The sequence below is a fragment of the Heliangelus exortis genome, chromosome 12 (assembly GCF_036169615.1).
Source record: "Heliangelus exortis chromosome 12, bHelExo1.hap1, whole genome shotgun sequence".
NCBI classification, from domain to species: domain Eukaryota; kingdom Metazoa; phylum Chordata; class Aves; order Apodiformes; family Trochilidae; genus Heliangelus; species Heliangelus exortis.
This window is the reverse complement of record NC_092433.1, coordinates 12,011,880-12,032,647: the sequence shown is the minus strand read 5'-3', so window position 1 is coordinate 12,032,647 and position 20,768 is coordinate 12,011,880. Positions and strand designations below refer to the sequence as shown.

General features: G+C 43.0%; 1 protein-coding gene across 3 annotated transcripts in view; it reads right to left on the bottom strand.

Annotated features, from left to right (window-relative positions):
* PLXNB1 (plexin B1) overlaps window positions 1–20,768 on the bottom strand; it is a 74,514-nt gene that overhangs the window by 29,369 nt on the left and 24,377 nt on the right. For all 3 annotated transcript variants that reach the window (XM_071756031.1, XM_071756032.1, XM_071756030.1), the window contains exons 3-5: window positions 5,769–6,912; window positions 1,055–1,237; window positions 517–645 (exon numbers count right to left, since the gene is read on the bottom strand). In XM_071756031.1, the coding sequence (XP_071612132.1) occupies window positions 517–645; window positions 1,055–1,237; window positions 5,769–6,902 (1,446 nt within the window). In that variant the 5' untranslated portion in view covers window positions 6,903–6,912. The remainder of the gene's footprint in view (window positions 1–516; window positions 646–1,054; window positions 1,238–5,768; window positions 6,913–20,768) is intronic.

Here is a 20,768-nt window from a genome sequence, read left to right as displayed (position 1 = left end):
AGAACAGCTTAATCTTTTAACTGATAAAAACAGAGGTGTCATGGTTTTTATTACACAAAACCTTCCTTTTATCTTTTTAATTTTTTGCAAAGACAGGGCAGCCCACACTACTTGTGAACCCAGAATGCTCACATTCTTCTGCTCAGATGGAGATGCAAACTGTTGCCCAAACATTTCCTGCTCAATACAGGAACTCAGGAATTTGCAGTCCCTTGTCTTTATGCCAATACAGCAGCCTTTTATAGCCTGCAATTCCCATTCCTCCATCACTGCTGATTACAGCTTGACTGACATGCAAGCAGGCCACAGCTCAGGGTAACAAGACTTCTTCCATAGGTCTTCCAGCTTTTGCAAAAGGCCAGTCCCCATCCCTCCAAGCCAGACTGGCAGGCAGCTGCTGCCCAGCACAGGCTGAGCTATACACAGTGTTTCTCTGCCTCCCCCACTCCTGGCAGTAGTGTGTTTGGACCTCAAATGCTTTCAGCTCTTCTGTGGAAGGAATTTTATTGCTCTTACCATTGACTGGGTCATGACAAACAGATGCTCCTGCAACTGGTCAAACAGCAGGTCTCCACTCACAATGCTGTTTAGCTGGATGGCTAAAGAAGCATATATATGTGTATCTCCCATTTCTCCTAAGTACACCTGCAAGAAAGTAGAGACACAGTTGTATGCAGGCAAAGCATCACAGCATGAGTTGGCAGCAGCACCCATCCCATACCAGGAACAAGTCGGAACTGCTACTTTGTGTGAAGATTTCAACCTTCCCCCAAATTCTCAATGCAGCAACCTCAGCCACAAGCAGCACATGCCTAACAATACTTGCACAGGATCCACCAGCCCTGATGTAAGCAAGAGCAATGTGACCACTGTTTGGGGCAGTCACATCCTCAAGTCAGTACACTGTAAGAAGAGACCATTTGATAGTCATGATCTTGATAGTAGAAACCTGACTTGCCAAAGGATAAGGGAAATTGCCTTTTTTCCCCCTTGTACCTGAGCATGTCATATTAGTTTTATCCTCTGCTTCTTGTCATCTGCTTCCATATCATACCTTGTGCAGTTTCCCTCTGCTGTCTCCCAGAAAAGCAATGGTGTGGCCATCTTCCACATTCACTGCCACAGCTGTCAGACGGGCCTCTGTTTTCTCCAGGAGTGGGGCTGCTTCCAAAGGTACCCGGCTGGCCATGGGGCTGGGAGTGTGGTCAGAGCCACAGGGGTATGCATACAGCGTGTCCTTTTTTGGGGAGTGGAAATAACAGGGAAATTAGTTAAAAAAAAAAAAAAAAAAGAATACAAGGAACATTGGGACCTTTAACACCATCACCCCTTTCCACCTTAAATAGATACCCAAGCAATGGGTTCAGCTTTGAACACCTCTAAGCTTTTTGACTGAGTGAAGACCAGCTTTTAATAATTAGTTTTAATAATTAGTATGTTGTCTGTTTGTACTCTCACATAACCCTGCAGACATTTCAGCAGGTCCATTCAGCATCAGTAATGAAATGCATAAAAATCCTTCTAAACTCTGAAGTTCTCAAAAAAAAAAAAAAAAAAAAAAAAATGAAAACCAAACCAAAAAACATTACTGGCATTATACTGCCATGATACAGAGTGTGTTTTTCAGAACAAAACAAATGCTGAGAATTCCTGCTTCCAGTGTAAAATCACCTGGTCACAAGTATCAGTTAGCATGGTCTTGTACCACCTACAAATTCTAAGATTGCAGTAGAATCCCAAAGCATCAGGACAAGCACAAGCTGGAGAGTAACCTGCTCCAAAGAGCTTACCAACTCCAGATAGAAATTGTAGAGCACACACAGAGACCTACAAAAACTGAAAATAAAAATCATCCCCACACACTGCTTCAATTCTTCTGAGTCTTGTAAGATTTCTGAAACTTAACTCCACAGCACTGTGCAAAACCAGCCATCTTTCTGTTCCAGTTAGGTCCCTCTCAGTCCCACCAAACCTTCACATACTGAATTCTAGACAGATAATGAAAGCTGCCCACTTACTTATCATTTGCATGTGTAGAAAGAAGACATTCCATTGTGATTCATCTTTTTCCCAAGTGACAAACTCAGGCTCGTCAAGGACAGTTCCTCTGTCGCTTTACATCTTTCTTGACACCTTGTTTTGTGTCCCCTTTAATATTACAGTATCCATTTGGAGACAGAGGGTAGGATTATTCATCGAACAATTACTACTAAAAACACTGCTTTTTAGTTCATCAGTGACTTGTCTTGAAACAACGTGGCTTGTGTAAACTGATAATTTTCATAATTAAATCCCATATGGATCACATTTTCACCCTCCTCTCCAGCTCCTTACTAATACTCTTACGAGACTGTGCGTGGATCAGAGGCAGTAACTGCGCAGCCCACACCAGTCCCAGCTCCCTCTCTTGCCTCAGGCAACGTGGATGAGTTTAGACTCCTTGTGAACAGGGTTACTGTATTCCTTCTGTCTGATGTCCATGCCTTTGCATTTGGCAGCACTGAGCTGCATGGTACCATCCAGCACCAGGCAATGGAACCACCCCTGCCAGAGGTCAGCGATAACAGCACAACGTGGCATTCTTCAGGCATCTGCTCATCACCCCTCGCCCACCCCCACGGAAATACTGTCCATTTTTCCTCCTCTCTACCCATTTTTCTTGGTGGGTTTTTTTGTTTTGTTTTTTTGTTTGGTTTTTTTTCTCATCTCTTTGGTTTTAATACTTAACTGCTTCCTGGAGAAACCAAAAATGATCAGGAGCTTTTGACAAAGTCTATGGAAATCCCACAGTAAAATGTATTTAACCTGCTGACCCCTACTCACTTCCCAAATATACTGCTATTGAAGTGGGCAAGCAAGGCTTGATAAGGTGGTTCTACCTCTAGGAGACCATGCCAGTTAGACCAGCACTACTGCTCATTCTGCTGATTTATTGTTTTCCTTTCAAATATGAATTCAACTGATTTTCTGCATAACAGGCTCTGACTTAAATCCTCACAGGAGGTTAACTTCTAATGACTGCTAGTTTTTACTGTCATTTTTACTCATTTTTATCAATAGATATATTTTTCCTATCAGCTCTCTCACTTGATTCTTAAGCTTCTTCTGAGCACCTTCTCATACCCTAAAGATTTCTATTTCTCCAGTTGCCCAGTTCCTCATAAGATTTATTAGAAAACAGGTCACAGCCAAGTTTCCATGCTCAAACCCAGCAACTGTTTATATTGAATGGGACTGTAGCTATATTTCGCAACATTTTTATCAATTTAGACAAACCCAGAGCCTAATGACCTTGCTATTGAGGCCAATTCTTCAAAGTTTGCTTAAAAATATGAATATAAGTCAGAAATACTTGTACCTTAGTGCTCAGCACTGCTGTTGCCAATATGTGATGCCAAGGGCAAGTCACTTCACACACCACATTTATCTACCATAACCCAACGTGACCTCTGCAAGCTCTCCCAGCACTGGCACAGACTGCCCACAGCCTCCCAGGGACCGTCTGCAGCACAGATCATCACAGTCATGAGCTGAAACTTGTTCTGTTCTACAGGATTTAGACCATGATAATTGTATAAAACACTTATATAAGCTAACATAGAAGCTGCTTTAATTGCTTTCAGTTAAAAGCATCTTGCCACCCCAGCAGAAAGTGCACTTTGGGGATCACCCAGAGTCCTGTCGTGATGCAGTAAATTCGGATGAAGCTGCTGCCATGAATTCTGGTGTACACTCCCCATGTTGCACAGGTGAGAAGCAAAAATAGGACAAATCTGCATCTGTGCACACAGAGGACTGAAAGCTCCGTGCAAAAGGATACGTTACATCACTTAAAAACTACACCCACATAAGACAGGCAGCCTTCCCAAGATTTGCAGAAACATGTTTCATGCTTCCAATTACCAAGCCACTAACAGCATCTACATAGTCTCCTGTATGTCAAGACTAATAGATCTCCAGCAAACTAGAACAAAGTAAATGTTTTTTAAATTGTTATAAAAACAAGCATTTTTTTCCCACCCTGAATGGCTTGTATTGAACTGTAAAACTTAAGCTTAGCGTCTTCTGATGGGCTAAAAACCAGAGGCAGTGCTAACTAGGGAAAAGGGCATACCTTGTGCCCCGGCTGGTCTGAGGCAGAAAAATGTGAAATTAATTAGCATTGTCCTTACATACAGCACAAGCTGCCACCATTGAACCTGAATTAAAACTGTTTCTGCATAAAATGTTCATTGACAGCCACTTCCACCCAGCACTGAATGGAGCAGGCTGGAGCTGGCACAGACCCTTACCAGTTGTTAGATATAATCTTAATGACAACCGCTACCACGTGCTGAATGGTGAAGGATAAAGTTTGTTAGAACATTTACATATCATTGGACACACTTGTTAATAAGATGTCATCCTTTAGTCAGCGCACTAGTGCCAAATCATGCAGCTGGGACCCTGGGATCACGTGCCTGGAATCACATGGCAGAGGCCTTTCCCTCCCACCCTGTGTACCCAGTTTTTCACTGGATCAAATGGTACAGGGGTCTCTGGGTCATTTTGAATGAAAGATTTTTCTGAAGTGCTTGCATCAGTTCAACATTTAACTCCTCTCTAAGCTGCCCTGAAAATCACCTATGACAAATCCTCCCGTGTGGGCCCATTAAGGACATAGAGGGCATTTGCTAAGAGATACACTCAAAGCAGGATATCAAGCTGAGTAGTCTCTTGTTTCCCAAACTTCAAGTACTCTTTCTGCTCCTTGTGCCACAAATATTCTCCAGGCAGCTTTAGCTACTGACATAATTTTAAGACTGGTTTTGGACCACACATCCAACCTCAGAGACTTCCAAAGCTGTGTGGTACCACTTTGCTCTTTGTAGCATAAGGCTGGGGAGAGGCCATTATCTGGACTGCCTGTTCTGTAGAAGAAAGACACAGATAACATGCTCTTCTGCTAAGGACTAGCAATGCCCTTGGTGAAAACAGGCTACTCACATCCTGCCTCCTGCCAGGACACTGCATTCAGCACTGCCCCAGGAAAACACTGCTGCTCTGTGTTTGTGTCACTGTCCCTGATATTGCAGCACCAGCTGATGTGGCTGACAGACTGCAAGAATTCAGGGTCACAGCTTTAGTTCATTTTTTTATCCTGCAACATCCCCTCAGGTCTTTGATGCAGAATTTAAAGAAGGATTATCACATCTTACAGCTCTGGAGACAAAGAAGAGCCAGGTCAGGAAAAGGTCCTCCTTGGGCACAAAATTCCTCAGGACTAAGCAGTAAAAAATCAGGATTTTATTGACCCTTGTTTCTGCTTATGTTCTTTTTTGTTCCTGGCTGCTCTTGCAGGAAACTGTTGTGAGGTACACCCACCATAAGCAACAGGGACCTAGCACACCCCTTAAATTCCCTTCCCAACTCACAGATCCACATATTCCTCCTCCTTCCTTGCATTGCAGACCAGGAGATGAAGATACTGACAAAGAACAACCTGAACTGCAGCTTCAGTTTTCTCGCCTGGTCTTGCTATGGCACAGGTCACACCAAATGCCCTCTCCATTGCTATACATGGTCCATTTCCCTCTGCAAGAAAACCTGTCCATGTGGGGCAGAGAGCTGAAGCAGCAATGTGACAGCCAGTACTTCAACAGGGCACAAAATTGCTTGCATTGTGTTGCTGCTCTAAGTGAAGAAACAGCCTGACTTGAGGAACACAAAGCAACACAAGAACACATGCAGACTGCTCTTTACCCGGACAAAGGTGCCAAGTCACTTACCGCTGGCAGCTGAACACAGTTGGAACTGACATCATATTCAATATATGCCACTTCTGTCCCTTCTTCCGACTTCCCATCCCTCATGTAGCAAACATCCCTAGTCCAGTTGGTCAAGCGATCCACCTCTTCCATTGCATACACACAGAGTGCAGACTCCTCGCTCAGTTTGCCAGAAGAAGCCTGCCAGGCAGAAAAGGCTGCAAACAGCACTTCTCCCTCAGTGTCCAGCTGCCCCTGGGCCAGGTGTTTTCCTGGCCGGGTGACATAGGCTGCTTGCAGGAGGCTGTAGGTATTGGTTTTGCTCTGGCAGAGCAGAGGCAATTCCACATACGAGTAATAATGAGAGTCATCCAGGCAGATTCGGGAGATGTAGGTCTTGTACTCGCGTGACTGAGACTTGAGGTCCCGCCGGTAGAATAGGAAATAGACACTTGAGCGGTAAGTGAAGGATTTAATGAAATGGTGGTTGTACTCGGAGAGCCGGCCCACAGCCAGTTTTGCTGTTTCTTCGTAAGAGAAAATGGAGTGAGAGTCTGTTGCTTGAATATCCCCTCCGTGGGCCCTGAGATTTCGGGTAGTGATGGGAGGAATCCCTCCTCCAACTCCTCGGCTGGTGTACCCTCGTCCCACAAACAGCAAGGGGACCTCATCCTTTGAGTAGGCTATGAGTCCCACAGTGGTGATATTGGGATCGTTGGCAGCAACATACTGAGTGTCACCTGGGCTCTCTGGTCGGAAGAGGACGTGGTCGATGGACGTGAGGCTCCTCTTCTCACAGATTCCCTGGTGCACACTGCCACACACAATGAGCTCCTTCTGCACCGCGTTCACCAGCAGCAGCTTGTTGTGATTGTCAGTGTGGTGCGCCTGAGGGCACTCCAGCTTTGAGACTGGAGGGAGGCAATCTTTACTGTCCAGAACCGGTCCAGTCTGAACCACGTTCTCCATCAGCAGGTCAGATGTCAGCTGAAAGAGAAAGTTGGTGGCCCCCAAGTAAATGGTCCCGGATTCCAGGTCCATAGACAGGTGGAGGAATTTTGTAGTGTTGTGCGAGAACGTGACATACTGCAGTCCCTGTGGAATTGCTGCTCCCAAGAAACAGAGAACAGGAAGGAGGAACGTTCCCAGAGGCATGGTAAACACTCTGCAAGAGAGAAAAAGCTATTATAACTGCTCATACCCCAGGAATGAAGATTAATAACCATCAAAATCCTTCAATGAGTACTCTTATTATGACAAGTAGGCAAAGAGAACGTGAATAACCACAGAAAGCAGAGACCTAGACACAAAGAGTCAACACAGGATGTCTGCAAAAGCACTAACAGAAAGCAGCCTGCAGAAGTATCAGAGATTTGACTCAGTCATCTCCACACCAAGATGACAAGTGCCACTTCTTCAGGAAAAGCTCTATACTGCAAGTAACAATCCTGGGGGCTTTTCCAGGGAGTGCTGGGTGGTATTGGGGAAAATCTCTCTTCACAAGCCCAGGGCTTGCACTAAACTTGCTGAATAAACATTTCAAAGCCCAAATTCAGCAACCCGGGGACATAAACCAAAGGAGAAAGGTCTTATCTATGCCGTGAAAGAAGGTGTTTCAAGAATTGAATTTGACCACTATTGTTGTAACATCAGACTCCTGCACAACTCTTTCCTACAATGCTATATTGGATGTTCTCCAGGATAGGACCACATTCTACAGCAGCCAGCCCCTCACATATGTGGTTAATGAACAACGCTACAGTAAAAAAAACCACGGCCAATACAAACACAACCTGCAGAACCATTGTTTAAATAAACTGTAGCTGTGATCCAATTTGGAGAAAACTAATAACCCCTTTGTTCTGCATTTGATCTAGATATCATGAATAATCCTTTTCTTTATTAGCACTCATGGCTAGCAACAACCTCTTCTGGGTCTAAGGCTCCTTTGCGAGTACTTCAGAAGGAACTTTCTCATGCTATCTCTGCCACTGCACATGGCCCACCCAAACAGGACTACTCTGCCCTGATGCCAGGATGAAGCCTCTAGAGAGTCAGTCATAGCAGTCCCCAGCCATCCCCCTGGGGCCACCAGTCTGCCTCCAGCCTGTGAAGACAGCCTTGGTGGGCTTCTGTGTCTTTGGGCAGATGCAGCATTTCCAGTCAATGGGGAGACCACCTTATCCTGCTCACTTGTTACTGCACTCTCTGGGGAAAGGAAGTTTCTTGCAGGCACTCATCTCTCCACAGCATCTCTACCAGTACTGTAAAACACCATCTAAAAATGCCTGCTCTGTAGCCAATAAATCTGTCACGGTTTAACACTGGCCCGGCAATTAAACCGAGTAACAGACGCTCTCTATTAATCTCTCTCTCCTCCCTGATAAAGAAAGGAGAGAGAATAAGGGAGAGAGACTTATGGGTTGGAAACTAAACTACACAACTTTAATGAAACAGTAATGATAAATAGGAAAAATTAGTAAATATATACAAATATACAAGAAAATGGATACCAGATTCCTCCTCCCTTTCCCCCAGTAGCTCTCACATCACAACCGAGGCTGCAGGGCAGCCCTGGGAAAGTCCAGGCTGGACTCCTGGAGTCGGCAGCAGCTGGGAAACTGGAGGCAGGCTCCATCCCTTCCCTGTCTCCTGCCCCACAGAGCAGGTGAGACCAGATGGGGTGTTGGACAGATCCAGGGAACAACTGTCCTCAATTGCAAGAGGAATCCCACAGCTCGGTAGAAATGTGGTAATAAGTACCTGTAACATTTAGATTAATGCTTTCCCCATGGAAAAAGAGCAGCAGCTGCAAGTACTCATAATTTACTAGGAGTTCCATGTTATTTGAATTGAGAAGTAGGTGGTGATGCAGCTGTGAATCCACTCCCTTCCCTCTCTCCCTCTTGCAGAGAAGGTATCAAGGCTACACAGATGCCAAGCTGGTTCAGAGGCTTAGCAGAGCTGATGTGAACCTTCTCTTCCCCAGAACTGGCCTGTAATCTGCTCTGCTCATTTTGGCAACTCAGCTCCTTGGGGGTGTTGTCATTTTTGTAGCTATAGCTAAGAAAACTATCATCACTTCCCTCCTGTGGCATCAGCTCTCTTGGATCTTCTAGGTATACTGAAGGTGCTGTTAGCCCAGAAGTGATTAGAGCACAGAGTTGGAAAATGATCAGCAGCATCCTCAGAGAAGACTTCCCCAGCATTTCCTGCAGGACTTAACCAATTTAGGTCACAAATTTCTCATCACACAAATTGTGTTACACTCGTTCTACACAACATCCAGTAGACAGTGAGCAGAAAACAATGGTGAGAACAGTAACAACAAGACTCTAGATCCATCTTTCATTTTGCTGCTATTGCAAAAAACAAAACAAAACAACCAACCCTGCGGAAGTCTGCTTTCCAGCTCCTTAGGAAAACAGGCATCTTTACCAAAAGACCAGCTGAGAGGATTAGTCTACTTGTGAAATCCAGCGGATGGAAGGTATTATAAATACAACACATTATTAAATATAGGCTTTGTGAAGCTCTGGAAAAGCTCCATTTCACACGGTTATTGTAGGTAAGTAGGTAGTGCTGTCAGGATATACCCACATGCAGGAATGCTGGCTCCAGGCTGGCAGCTTTCCCCCAGAGCACACAGCCACTCATTCACACTGGACCAGCTCTGTGTTTGGGCTACGTGCACACTGGGACTTTTGTTTGCTCCAATAATGGACACTTAGTGTTCTCTGGTCTTAGTGCTACTAACTCACTCTGCTTCACCCAGATTCGCACACAACCCTGAAGCAGGCACAACCTCTTTCCAGGGCTGTGAGAGAGTTTGTTGCAGCACTTGCCAGAGGTCCTCATCACATGGGAGGTGTTATCCATGAAGCTTGGTGAGGGGTGTTTATAAAGCCAGCAAGTAGATACATGTGGACTGAGGGAAGGAGTTCTAATTTAACTGTATCACCTCACTTTGTACTAGAAGAAGATCTTGCTCCAACATGAGCTACTTTTTATGCCTTGTCACTGTACCTAGTGGACAAAATTGTATTCAAGGAACTCCTTAATCACACAACTGCCTTGGTACCTCTGCACAGCCATCATGCAGACATCACGATGGCTTGTTGTGCAACTCTTGTCTGGAGTCTCCTCAAAGCTCAAAATGCCTGCAAACCAGGAAATAGGCTGATGACCACCCAACAGCAGGAGCTTGACTACATTGTGACAAAGCCACGATGACATGGAGAAGGGAGTCTTTGATCTGGAAGCAGCTGAGGATCACAAGACACCATTACACTACACCACTTACGGGAATCTCTAATCTTTCTAGCTAATGCAACCTTCCTATGCCAGTACTTGCACAGAAAAATCTGCATGTATCTTAGGAATTTATGAATTCTGAAATACTGGCTTTCTGGCTAGAGGTCATGTCTACAAGCTGCAAGACTGCTCTGTCCACCACATGCCATCACTGACAACTGCTGGGGCAGAACTGGTGCTCAACCGTGCCACCAGTGGTCAAAGTCAACACCCAGTGCATGGCACCACTCTAGCAACAAATCTTTCCACAAGCTCTCTGACCTGTAGTTGAATCTATCCCTAGTGTTTCACTGAAAGTGTTTTATCTATTGGAGTGCCTGTAATGGGAAAATGATGGAAAAGCAACTGGCCCTTCATTCTAGCAGAACAAAATCAACAGCATATCCTATTGTGGTCACATCTCTGACCTGAAGCTATTCTTCATTTCACTCACCCTGTAAGTCACTTTGCTAAGAGATAGTCCTCAAAGGTGTTCCAGAAAGAAGCTTCTATCTAGTCCTCGTGACTGGGAAAACAGAGGGCAACTGAAAAGAACAGGAAGAAGAAATAAAAAAAGAGAAAAGGCAGAACAGCATGCTCTGCAAACTGGTTCTAATCACTCTGAGCAATGGGTAAATGCTGAATATAGTGCTCTTTGTTGCTCTTCGCTGAAGAGCCATTAGGAAATGAACTTGTATTTATTGCTAGGTGAGCAAATATACAGCAGAGACGAGTGTGAGTCTGTGTGGCTATCAGTTGTTAGAAGCCTTCCCATTCTATGTGAAAACTGAGATAAATCAGCAGTGTCTTTTGATTCAGTTTTCCAAGTTGCTTCTCAAATGTCAGCATCACTGCCTTATTTGTTCCTTGCTCTTCAGTTAAGCTCATCACAGCCTCTCTGGGAGGACAGGAAGGAGGAGGATAACCTACATTTAAAGCTGATGGTTTCATGACAGGCTACACTTCTGAGCTCTTTATGGATTTACTGAACTGCTCTGCTTCCTGTGCTGACTGCTAGTGTATAACACAGCTGTTGCTGACAGATTGCACTAAAAGTGTGTAGCCTTTAATTAATTCTGAAGGCAATTGCCAAGGCTTAAAGATTCTTTTTAAATACTCCATTTTTTTGATGAGTTCCCATTAAATAGGAAAATGCTGCAGACAATACTCTGAACGTTGCCTCTAACACACTGTAAAATATTAATATCCACATGCTACTTCTGAGTTTCATTTATTTAATCTGGATCACAACAGAAGGGCTAGAGGATTAGTCAGTTCTGCCACAGAATATTTATATCACATCTACAAAACAACAACCAATAATGTGGAAGCAATGGCACTATTTTATTACTTGGAATTTGAAATAAGACCATGTTTTCTGTAGCACTATTTTTACCTCTCTGACCTCACTTACCCCTCTCAGAGACTTTACTCATTTATTAAAGAAACAAACATAGAATTCATTTGGACACATTGTAACAGTGTATCAACACGCAAAGATTATTTCAATCCTCACAGATTATTTCCCTAATAGGACAGCCCAAGCATGGAAAGGTCAGATAATGTTCCCACTTCTAGGATTTCATACTGAACACCAATCCCAGCAGAACAATCCTTGGAAAAAAGTAGGTCCCTGAAATTTCCACTGGATCATCTGCACAGCCATCCCACAGTGAGAGCACTAAAATATTTAAAAATTTAAAGCACAATTCTTCCATCTGCACAACCCTCATAGTCCAGCACATACAAATCACTCAAAAGTAGGAAGATGACCACTGCTTTCTGCACAAAAGCCCTGAATTCTATCTCCCCTTCTAAGTTTTATACACTCAACAGAGACTTGCTGTTTTCTGATGTGAAAGATGACATTCCCATTAAATACACAGATTTTTTTTTTTTTTTTTTTTTTTTTTTTTGAGTCTTATTTACTACTACCAGGCCAGTTCCCTGCTCAGCTGTTTAAGAACACTTGCAGCAAGCAGCTCCAGCAGAGATGAACACAAACCTCTCTTTTCCAAATAAAACTGACCCCAAGATGAATCCCAAGTCCAAGTCAACCTGTCAGAGCAGGACTGGCACAGACAAGGGAGCTCTGTTATACCAGATGAGAGTAAAAGTTCCAGCTTACCAAAGCTGAGGTAAAAATAACTTTAAAAAGTCCTCTTAAGACAAAATATCACATCTGAAATAGCAAGAGAAGGTAGCAGAAAGCCTATACTTCCAGGCTACACAAATAACAGCATAATTAGACAAACATTTAGGAAAATTATGTTTTCTGAATTCTTACTACTGATCATTACAATGTCCTTTTCTGGACGGAGTCTGAAGTTATACTAAAACGATGATGCACAAAATACTTTGTCAACCTTGTGATACTACCACCATTTTAATGATAATGTGTGTTGTTTGGGTTTTTTGGTAAAAAAATCAAAAGTGCTTCTACACTCCTGAGCTGACCTAAATATTGACTTTAGATGTAATTGAATTAATTGATAGCAGTGCATAGCTATTTCCCATAAACAGCTCTAGCACAACCAATCTTTTCTCTTGCATAGATGAAAAAGTGTTATAAACTCTATGTTAAGCTGCCAGTACAAATGGTTAATGAAGAGTTAATGATTAATACAATGTTAAATTGTGATCTCTTTATAAATCAAGACAAACTACACAACCATTTACAAGGAATATAAAGAAACCACAGGCTGCTTGCTGTTAAAAGCAGCTTTCTTCATAGACTTTGTCATTGTAAATTGAGAGCTGACTTTTCACTTCACAATCCTTTCAAACACTAACAAATGTGAACCCAAGTGCCATGTTGTATATACATTTTTAAAAGGGGAAATGAAGACAGATTTTAGCTTCTCAATATCTCAACACAATCAAAAAATAACTTTCTGCCAGTGTTACACATTTGAAGATTGATATTCCTTTAGGATCTTCTCCAACTTTCTGCCTAATCAAACCACAGAACACCACTAAGCAAACTCTTCTTCTAGCCCATGAGCTCCTGCCTAAATTTTCCAATGAAAGCACAAATTTTCTTAGGCTCCTAAATTACAGAAATTACCTTAGCCCAGTATGCTGATCCCTGTAGGTTATCTACACCAAGTTAAATGCCCTGTCATCTTGCCTAACTTTGCTTGTCACAGATCTCCCAAATCAAAGCAATCTCTAGTCACTTTTGCATGAGCAGTTTGAAAACTAATCCTTCTTCTTAATCCTCCTTGGGCAAGAAGATAAATACAGCTATTCTAACTCAGACAGAGGTCCACTTAAAAAAAAACAAACCAAAAACCAAAAACCTGGCTCCAGCAACAGATGACAATAATACTTAAGCAGTAGCATAAAAGCAGACAAGCATAAGGCAATCCTTCCCATATACCTGCTGCCAGCTTTGGGTGTTTGCGTATCACAGACTGTGGTCACACAAAATCCTTCAGATGGATACAATAGGTGGGCTGAGCTTCTTCAGTTGGAAATAATCTTTCTGGTAGCTCTATGCGTCCTTTCCAGTTTTTCCAAATTGTTTTTTTTTTGTTTGTTTGTTTGTTTCAGCTACCTGACCTGGGTATGAGCATCCCTTTTTCACAGCATCTGGCCCAGGCAGTCTATCCCTTTGGCTTTCTAATGCTACACGCAGAGCAAACATTACTTTCTCCACTTTGACCCACCAGTCTTCTGTTTATCTGCCCAAGAACCTCTTGCTCTTGCTCTTCTAGCTGCCACATCACATGCCAAGTTTGTGGCCAGCATAATACCATCAGTGACTCAAATATTCATCCAGGCAACTAGTTAGAAAATAAATATCCCATTCTCTAGCCTTTAATGTGTAGAGTACATCCAGAGAGCCTGGAAGGGATTAATCCAGCTGTAATAGAACCCTGCTGGGAAAGCAGAGCTCACTAAAGTTACCCATCCAATTCACCCCGCTGAGCAAATCCACAGTCAATCTAAGACCATCACCTCTGCAGAAACAAATTTGCTTGCAGAAGTTCAAGAACCCAACTTTTGATCAAAATATAGACTAATATTGGAGCAGAGAGAAAACCCTGTAGTACCCAGGAAATTCCAAGAGCAGATTTCCCATTTCCACTTAACCAAGATCCAAGAACCAGTTTTTAATCTGTTTAATATGAACTAAACTGATTTAAAAAGAATTGTCAGCTCAGGGTCCTGAAAAAAAATTAAGCCATTGTGAAATTAAAGTTATAGGCCCCATCATGATTTAATAAGTAGTAAAAAGACAGGAACCCAGGAGTTTCTCCATCAGAGGAAGGTTAGTAGTGAGATATGCCAATAATTTTGTTCTCCAACCTATGCTGTTCAATATGTTCACATAAGATCTATGAAGATTAACATCCAGAGGTGGCAAATTGAATTTGGAATTTTTAAATAAAAATTCAGAAGAGATTGCAAAAAGCAATGGAACTCATGCTCTCCTAAGTAACTACAAAGTATCTTAAATGTCAGTAAGTACCAAAACCAACACAAAACACTCAAACTACAGACATGCAACAGGATCCCAAGTAGCTATTGCTACTCAAGAAAATCTTGGAAACTTGGCAGGAGGGTTCAGTATTTAGAACTAAGCAAAAGGCAAATACAACCTTCTGAGTGATTATGAAAGAAAACACACATTGCCATTATGTTTGTTGAATGCTGCAGGCAGTTCTGATTCCCACATCTGAAAAAGGAGACAGAATGACAAAAAGGACAATACTGAGATGATCAAACTCACGGAGCAGCTTCCATATAAGGAGAGGCTGAGCAGAGCAGGACTTTGGATGGACAAAGAAACAACCAGGAGGAAGATATGGGAAATTTAAGAGATCTGAAACATGACCGTGTCAAGAGGAACAACGTGGATCAACTGCTGTGTCTGACAATGCAGAAACAAGAGAGTACCCACTAAAGTTACAACTTTTCTAAGCCAGTTCAAGCATATTGCCACTGGAAGAAGAATTTTTAAAATAGCATTTAAAATGCATAATTAAATTGTAGAGCTTACTGCTGCAGGATGTCATGGAGACCAGAAACATAAGCAACAGTGATTATACAAATTACTGGAGAATAGATATAGCTGCAATCAGTTGACAAGGTATAACTCCTAGCCAAGGAGGACCCTAAAGAGACAATGGTCATAAGCTGGGAGTGAAATGGGGGGGGGGGGGAAACCCCAAGCAAACCCACATTATACATGCCCTGTTTCTCACAGCCCTCATTAAGTGTCTGTCTCTGGATCTTGTCAAAGACAGGATATTAAGCTACACAGAGCTTTGCAATTTATCCCAGATTGACACTTCTATTTAAACCTCTTATTTTATGGTACATTTATAGATTTTATTAATTTTTAAAATAATAATAATAATGTAACTTTAGCCTTGCCTAATCACATATTTAGGAAGCCAGAAACCTCACCTCTGACTATTTCTAAAGGCATTATTTATCATAATAACATTTAGATACCACCTAACTGAAGCCTGACAGCTCAGCACATAAGTTCAGGCACAACACAGCAGAGAAGCAATCAAACACCACCTCCAGCAGACAGGGAAACCAGCTAAGGCCAGAGCCACAGTGCACAGAAGTGGCATAATTGAGTTTAACACATCAACAGTCCCTCTTCCAGGAACAGCTCTTCCCTGTCTGCTAAATGCTTGGTGGAAACTTCTCACTCAGGTGCTGACTGAACAAAACAGATAACGTGTTTGCTGTACTGGGTAGTGTTCAGCAGAACTGCTGTTGCTAAAAGTAGGTCAGGACCATCCGTCCTAACCAGGGAGAAGGGAAAGCTAAAGCACACCAGACTATTTGGACAGGTATTACAGAAAACCTCCATCTGGGATTTCATCACCACTTCAAACAGACGTGATTCATATTTTACCAGCCTCCACCTCAAACAGGGCACACCTTCCCAACCACACTGCCCTCCCTGTCATTAGAGGCACCTCTCCCCAGCCTCAACCAGGATCCTCCTGTTCTCAGCTTTGGCTCCACAGGCTACAAAAGCCAGAGTCCTGCTCTGCCTTACCTGCCTTAGCTATTCTGTGTTGATTTCTTTAAAGCAGATATGTCCAAGCATTTCCCTCAGAAACGTCCAGGACAGCACACACTTTTCTCCATGTAATTGCTTTTCTCTTAAGAGTCTATTTTCCTTGGCAGGATGCCCTCCAGGAAAGAAATCTTCAGTAACGAGCATGGGCTTCCCAGAGGATGGCACCAGCTCTCACATAGCAGAGGCAAAGGCCACACTCCCAAGGGAAGTCCTTTTGCATATAGCCTGGCCTTGCAGTAATCTAACAAGAGAGAAAAAGAGCTGCAAACATCCACGAAGCTCCTGGGAAAGGAAGCCAGTCCTATGCTTGCACTCCAAGAGGAAACCATGGGCTCTGCCAGCATCAGCCCTGCAGGACTGCACAGTGAAAGGCAGAGCTGAGAGGCCTGCCACAAAGGAGTTCATGCTAGCAGTGTCATAGACCACAAGCAGGCACACAACAACCACATCCAGAGCTCCAGCAGCCAGTTGTCAAGATGAAAATCAGAACCAGTAAACACTGGAGCCTGTCTTGAATAGCTTCTGCTCTGCAAACCCTGAGCAGGGTGCTCTGGCCTGTTAAATAGCATTTCCTCAACACCCCAGAAGTCTTCAATTTTAGTACCAAAACTGTTCTATAAAAGTTAACATGCCCTTAGTGGGGAGGAGGGAATTGTCCTCAGAGACTTTCTTCATTCCAAACAAAATTAACTTTTCTACCCTCTCCAGTAAGCTTCTGGAGAGCCTGACAATAGTCCAACAGTCTTCCCCTGTCACTCTACCAGTGTCACCAGTTCTGGCAACAGCCATGAATACAGACAGTAACATGCAAATAAATGGACTGCAAAGTAACCACATGAGTAGCATCTATCCCTCCCACCCAGAACAAACAGCAAAATTGAGAGAATTCAATATCACGACTGCAATCTGCTCGTGGTTTGCCTTCAAAACAAGTTGAGATATATTGTATCTTGTATTACTCAACTCATTTTCAAGTATTATCAGAAATGAAGCTTTGATCAATTAAAATTCCATAAATTAGTAAGTAAGCCTGGTAGGCTATCAGTAGTCAGCTACAAACTATTCGTCTCAATATTCTGGTAATTACGTTACACAGGTCTGCTGGATAATGATCCAAGTTGAGGTGCCTGACATTTTCTCCCACCTCTGTAATCCAGTTTCAACAGCCCTGAGCAATGACTGTCCCACACAGGCTGGGATCTTTGACATCCAGTGCTTCCAAACATAGTCCAACATACAACGGTGGCACCAGAACCAACCATGAAGGGTTCTCAAAGTGCACATGGACAGACGAGCCATAGGCTGGCAGAAAGGACATGGTATATTCTCCTACCCTACAATCACAGCCCCCCATCCAAGACATCATCCATACTTGGAAGTTTTTGTTTCAAGGCTAAAATTCAGAGTACCAGACTGCATACAGATAGGAGTGGGAGGACTACTACAGTGCATGGACCATCAGGCAATGCTCTTTGTTCATACTGCTATGGCTCCACAATATGGATGAGTGAAAACGAGCAACATGGAAAACAAGCTAGGACACTGCAAGACTTGGTACTTGGAGAAACAAACCACCCGAAGCAAGGGTTCTCCAATCACGTAGTCAATAGGCAGATATCTAGTCACACCTTATTCAGAACAAGGACTTTTATTACAAGACAACATTCACTATAAGAAATTTTAGCACCATCAAGTGGCTTTGCAACATGAGTTCTATCTATACACTCAGATTGAAGAGATGCTAATTTTTTCTAGCTGAGTATTTGAGCTCCTGGTCCTGTTCACAGCTAAGAAAGTTTCTTTGGTGCAGTCCTAAAAGCACCACAGTTCACCTGTTCACGGTAGCCGTGAAATTTAAAGGCTTTTTGGCTGACACTCTTCTACATCTGCTTTGCTGCCTCCCACCAGTCCGACAGCCACTGGCTGGGCAGGACAGACTGGCTCTACCCTTTTCAGGGAAGTCCAGACCTTCACCCTAGGGCCACACAGATGCACGAACAGGTCTGCTGTGTAAATGGCAGTGCTGCTCTGAAATGCAAAGTGCTAAGAGCAGGAATCACAGCCAGAATAACTGGCTGACTGTCGGCATTTCAAGAGAATGCTACCTTGGCAGGGTCACCCCTTGGCAACAGTGCCCAGAAGACAGGAAAACCAGATTTATGGTAGTTTCCTAGGAATAACACTGATAGTTTTGCATCTGAGGGGCTGTTATTCTGTTGGAAGGAACAGCTAGACCAAGCAGAGAGCCTGGTAAGGCGTACAAGGAAAAACTGTGTGCATCTGGGCTGAAAGGATAAACCATAGTCTGTGGTCAGCACAGCTTTCTTTGCAGACTGTCACAGTTCCAGGCACTCTTCCTCTGTAATTTTAAGCTATATACTCCACACAGCAGGACAGTACCTTCCTCTGGGAAACTTCAACTTGGATACATAATAGTTAACTAATCAAAATCCCAGAAAAACATGGCTCAGACAGCACTCTTCAGACATACATGGACCAAACTGAACAATCAGCCATCTAATGTCAGTACAGGAGGCCACACTGGGGCTGACACAAGTCTAGTATTGTGAAAATGTTTTAAATTAAACTTTCTTGGGGCTTAGTGGGAAATACACTAATTGAAATCACAGGCCAGCTAGGAATAGAGAAGATCACACAGGCTAGAGATGGGTTCAAACTAAATCTGATCTGAACAGGCTATCTGGAGAATCGCAGACAGGTCCAGCACTCAACAAGAACAGGCTGAGAGAGAAGCAGCAATGCTGCTGCTGGAACAAAACTGCTGGTGAAAACAATAAATGAGACATTGAAAGCAAAACAAGAAGGATGCTCTCTAAATGATGTAACAACTGAGCCCATTGCTACTCTGCAATGATGAAACATCTGGTTTGGGATAGAGATATCTCCCTGCAGCAAACTAAATAGGTGCAACACATCAAGATTATAGGGGAAAATCAACAGAAAGGGCATTAAAGCCCACTCCAACTACTCTTGATCTTCCCCCACATAACTCTTGTCCTAATCCTGTTTGTACTCCACCTGTCTCAGTCCCAGGCCTGCCTGTACTCCTCATGGCTGTAATCCAGGCACATTACTCTAAACCAGAGTGACTTTCACTATAGAATGAGATGCAGCCAAGTTGGTTTCTGTATCCTTGCAAAAGGGACTATAGTTTCCCAAAATAAATCAGGTCAGTTGTTTTCAGCCATAAAAGCACACCTCTGAGGATTTATGTCATCTCAGTTCTGCTACTGAGATGGCCAGTTTTTCATAGCTGCTCTCCAAGTACCACAGCAGAAATTTTAATCAACAGAAGGTGAAAAAAGGACACTACCTCACAGCAGAGGCAATGTCCCTAGGGACAAAGAGACAGATAGCCCAACATTGCTTTCTTGCTTTTGAAAGAGAAAGGAAAAGTTCAAAGGAACAGCTAGGGCTGCTCTGTATGGTGCTCTCTGCAGATTTGGGTAAGGATCTAAAATCAAGTGCAAGACTGGACTCTCAAGGGTGAAGCATCTAAAAGTGAGCCCTATTCTTGAGCTATTTTTAAATGTTTAGACAGGACCTAAAATAAGGCCAGTGTTTTGGGTACTTCTGAAGAGTATGAATCTCATGTTAAGGCCATGACATTTTTAGTATGAAAATACTTTAGAACATGGATTGCATTGTTTATACATCTGCTCAACCATTTTAATTCAAATAAAGTTACAGTCTACTACCAGGAAAGAAGCACTCTTAAAAGGGGGAGATCCACACAATTAAGATTTTGGGTATCAGCAGTAAGACAGTCTCTGTAGTTCAGTAAAACACATACCATCTCACAGCAGTAGAAACAGTGTATGACACAGATAAAGGGAACCAGTCAGGATCTCAGAATATTTGTCTTCATACCACCCTTCCTAGCTGTATAGTTTCCAGAAATATACTCTCCACATCTCTTCAAACTCAAGATGACAGTCTGCATACTCCAACAACCCTTAGGCAATGCTTTTAGCAAGTAAGAAGTGCATGCACTGTATCACAAGCAACACAGAAGCACCCTGGATCACTGAAGTCTTTCATTGAAATACTACGTTTGAAACTGGAGCTTAAGTTTGAGGTAGCTATGCAGAGGCTTTACATCACATATGAAGGAAGCACATGGCCCCAAGTCTAGAAATACCCAAACCCCTCAACTATATGACCACTCTGCAGAGAGAGCTGCTTGTCAGGTATTTGAAGCAATGAGAAAGAAATGTCTATAGCCAAAACATATCACCATGGTCTCCTCATTTTGGAAAAACTTGCCCCCTGACCCCACAAAGGTGAGAGTTTCTCCTGAAGAATTCTCATCTTGCACACAGCACAGCAGTTTTATGTTCCTCTTTACTCTAAAATTTTAAGAAAAAGTGGTGGTCCATTAAAAAAATAGCATAGAAAATTGGCCCCTACACTGCTTAAAAAGAAGCAGAGAGAAAAGGGAACAAGCAACATTCTCCTAGGTAACTCTGAATTGCTTCTCCGGCAGCACAGGAATGAGGTAGAGCACGACTTGGATAATAACCATAACTCACACCTCAAAGTCAGTTTGTTCAACCATGATCTTTCACACTTAAAGGTACTAAAAAGCATGTCCTCTAGTGCACTTATGCTGGAGCACTCTTTCAGTAGGATCTGGACAGAATCAGCCTGAT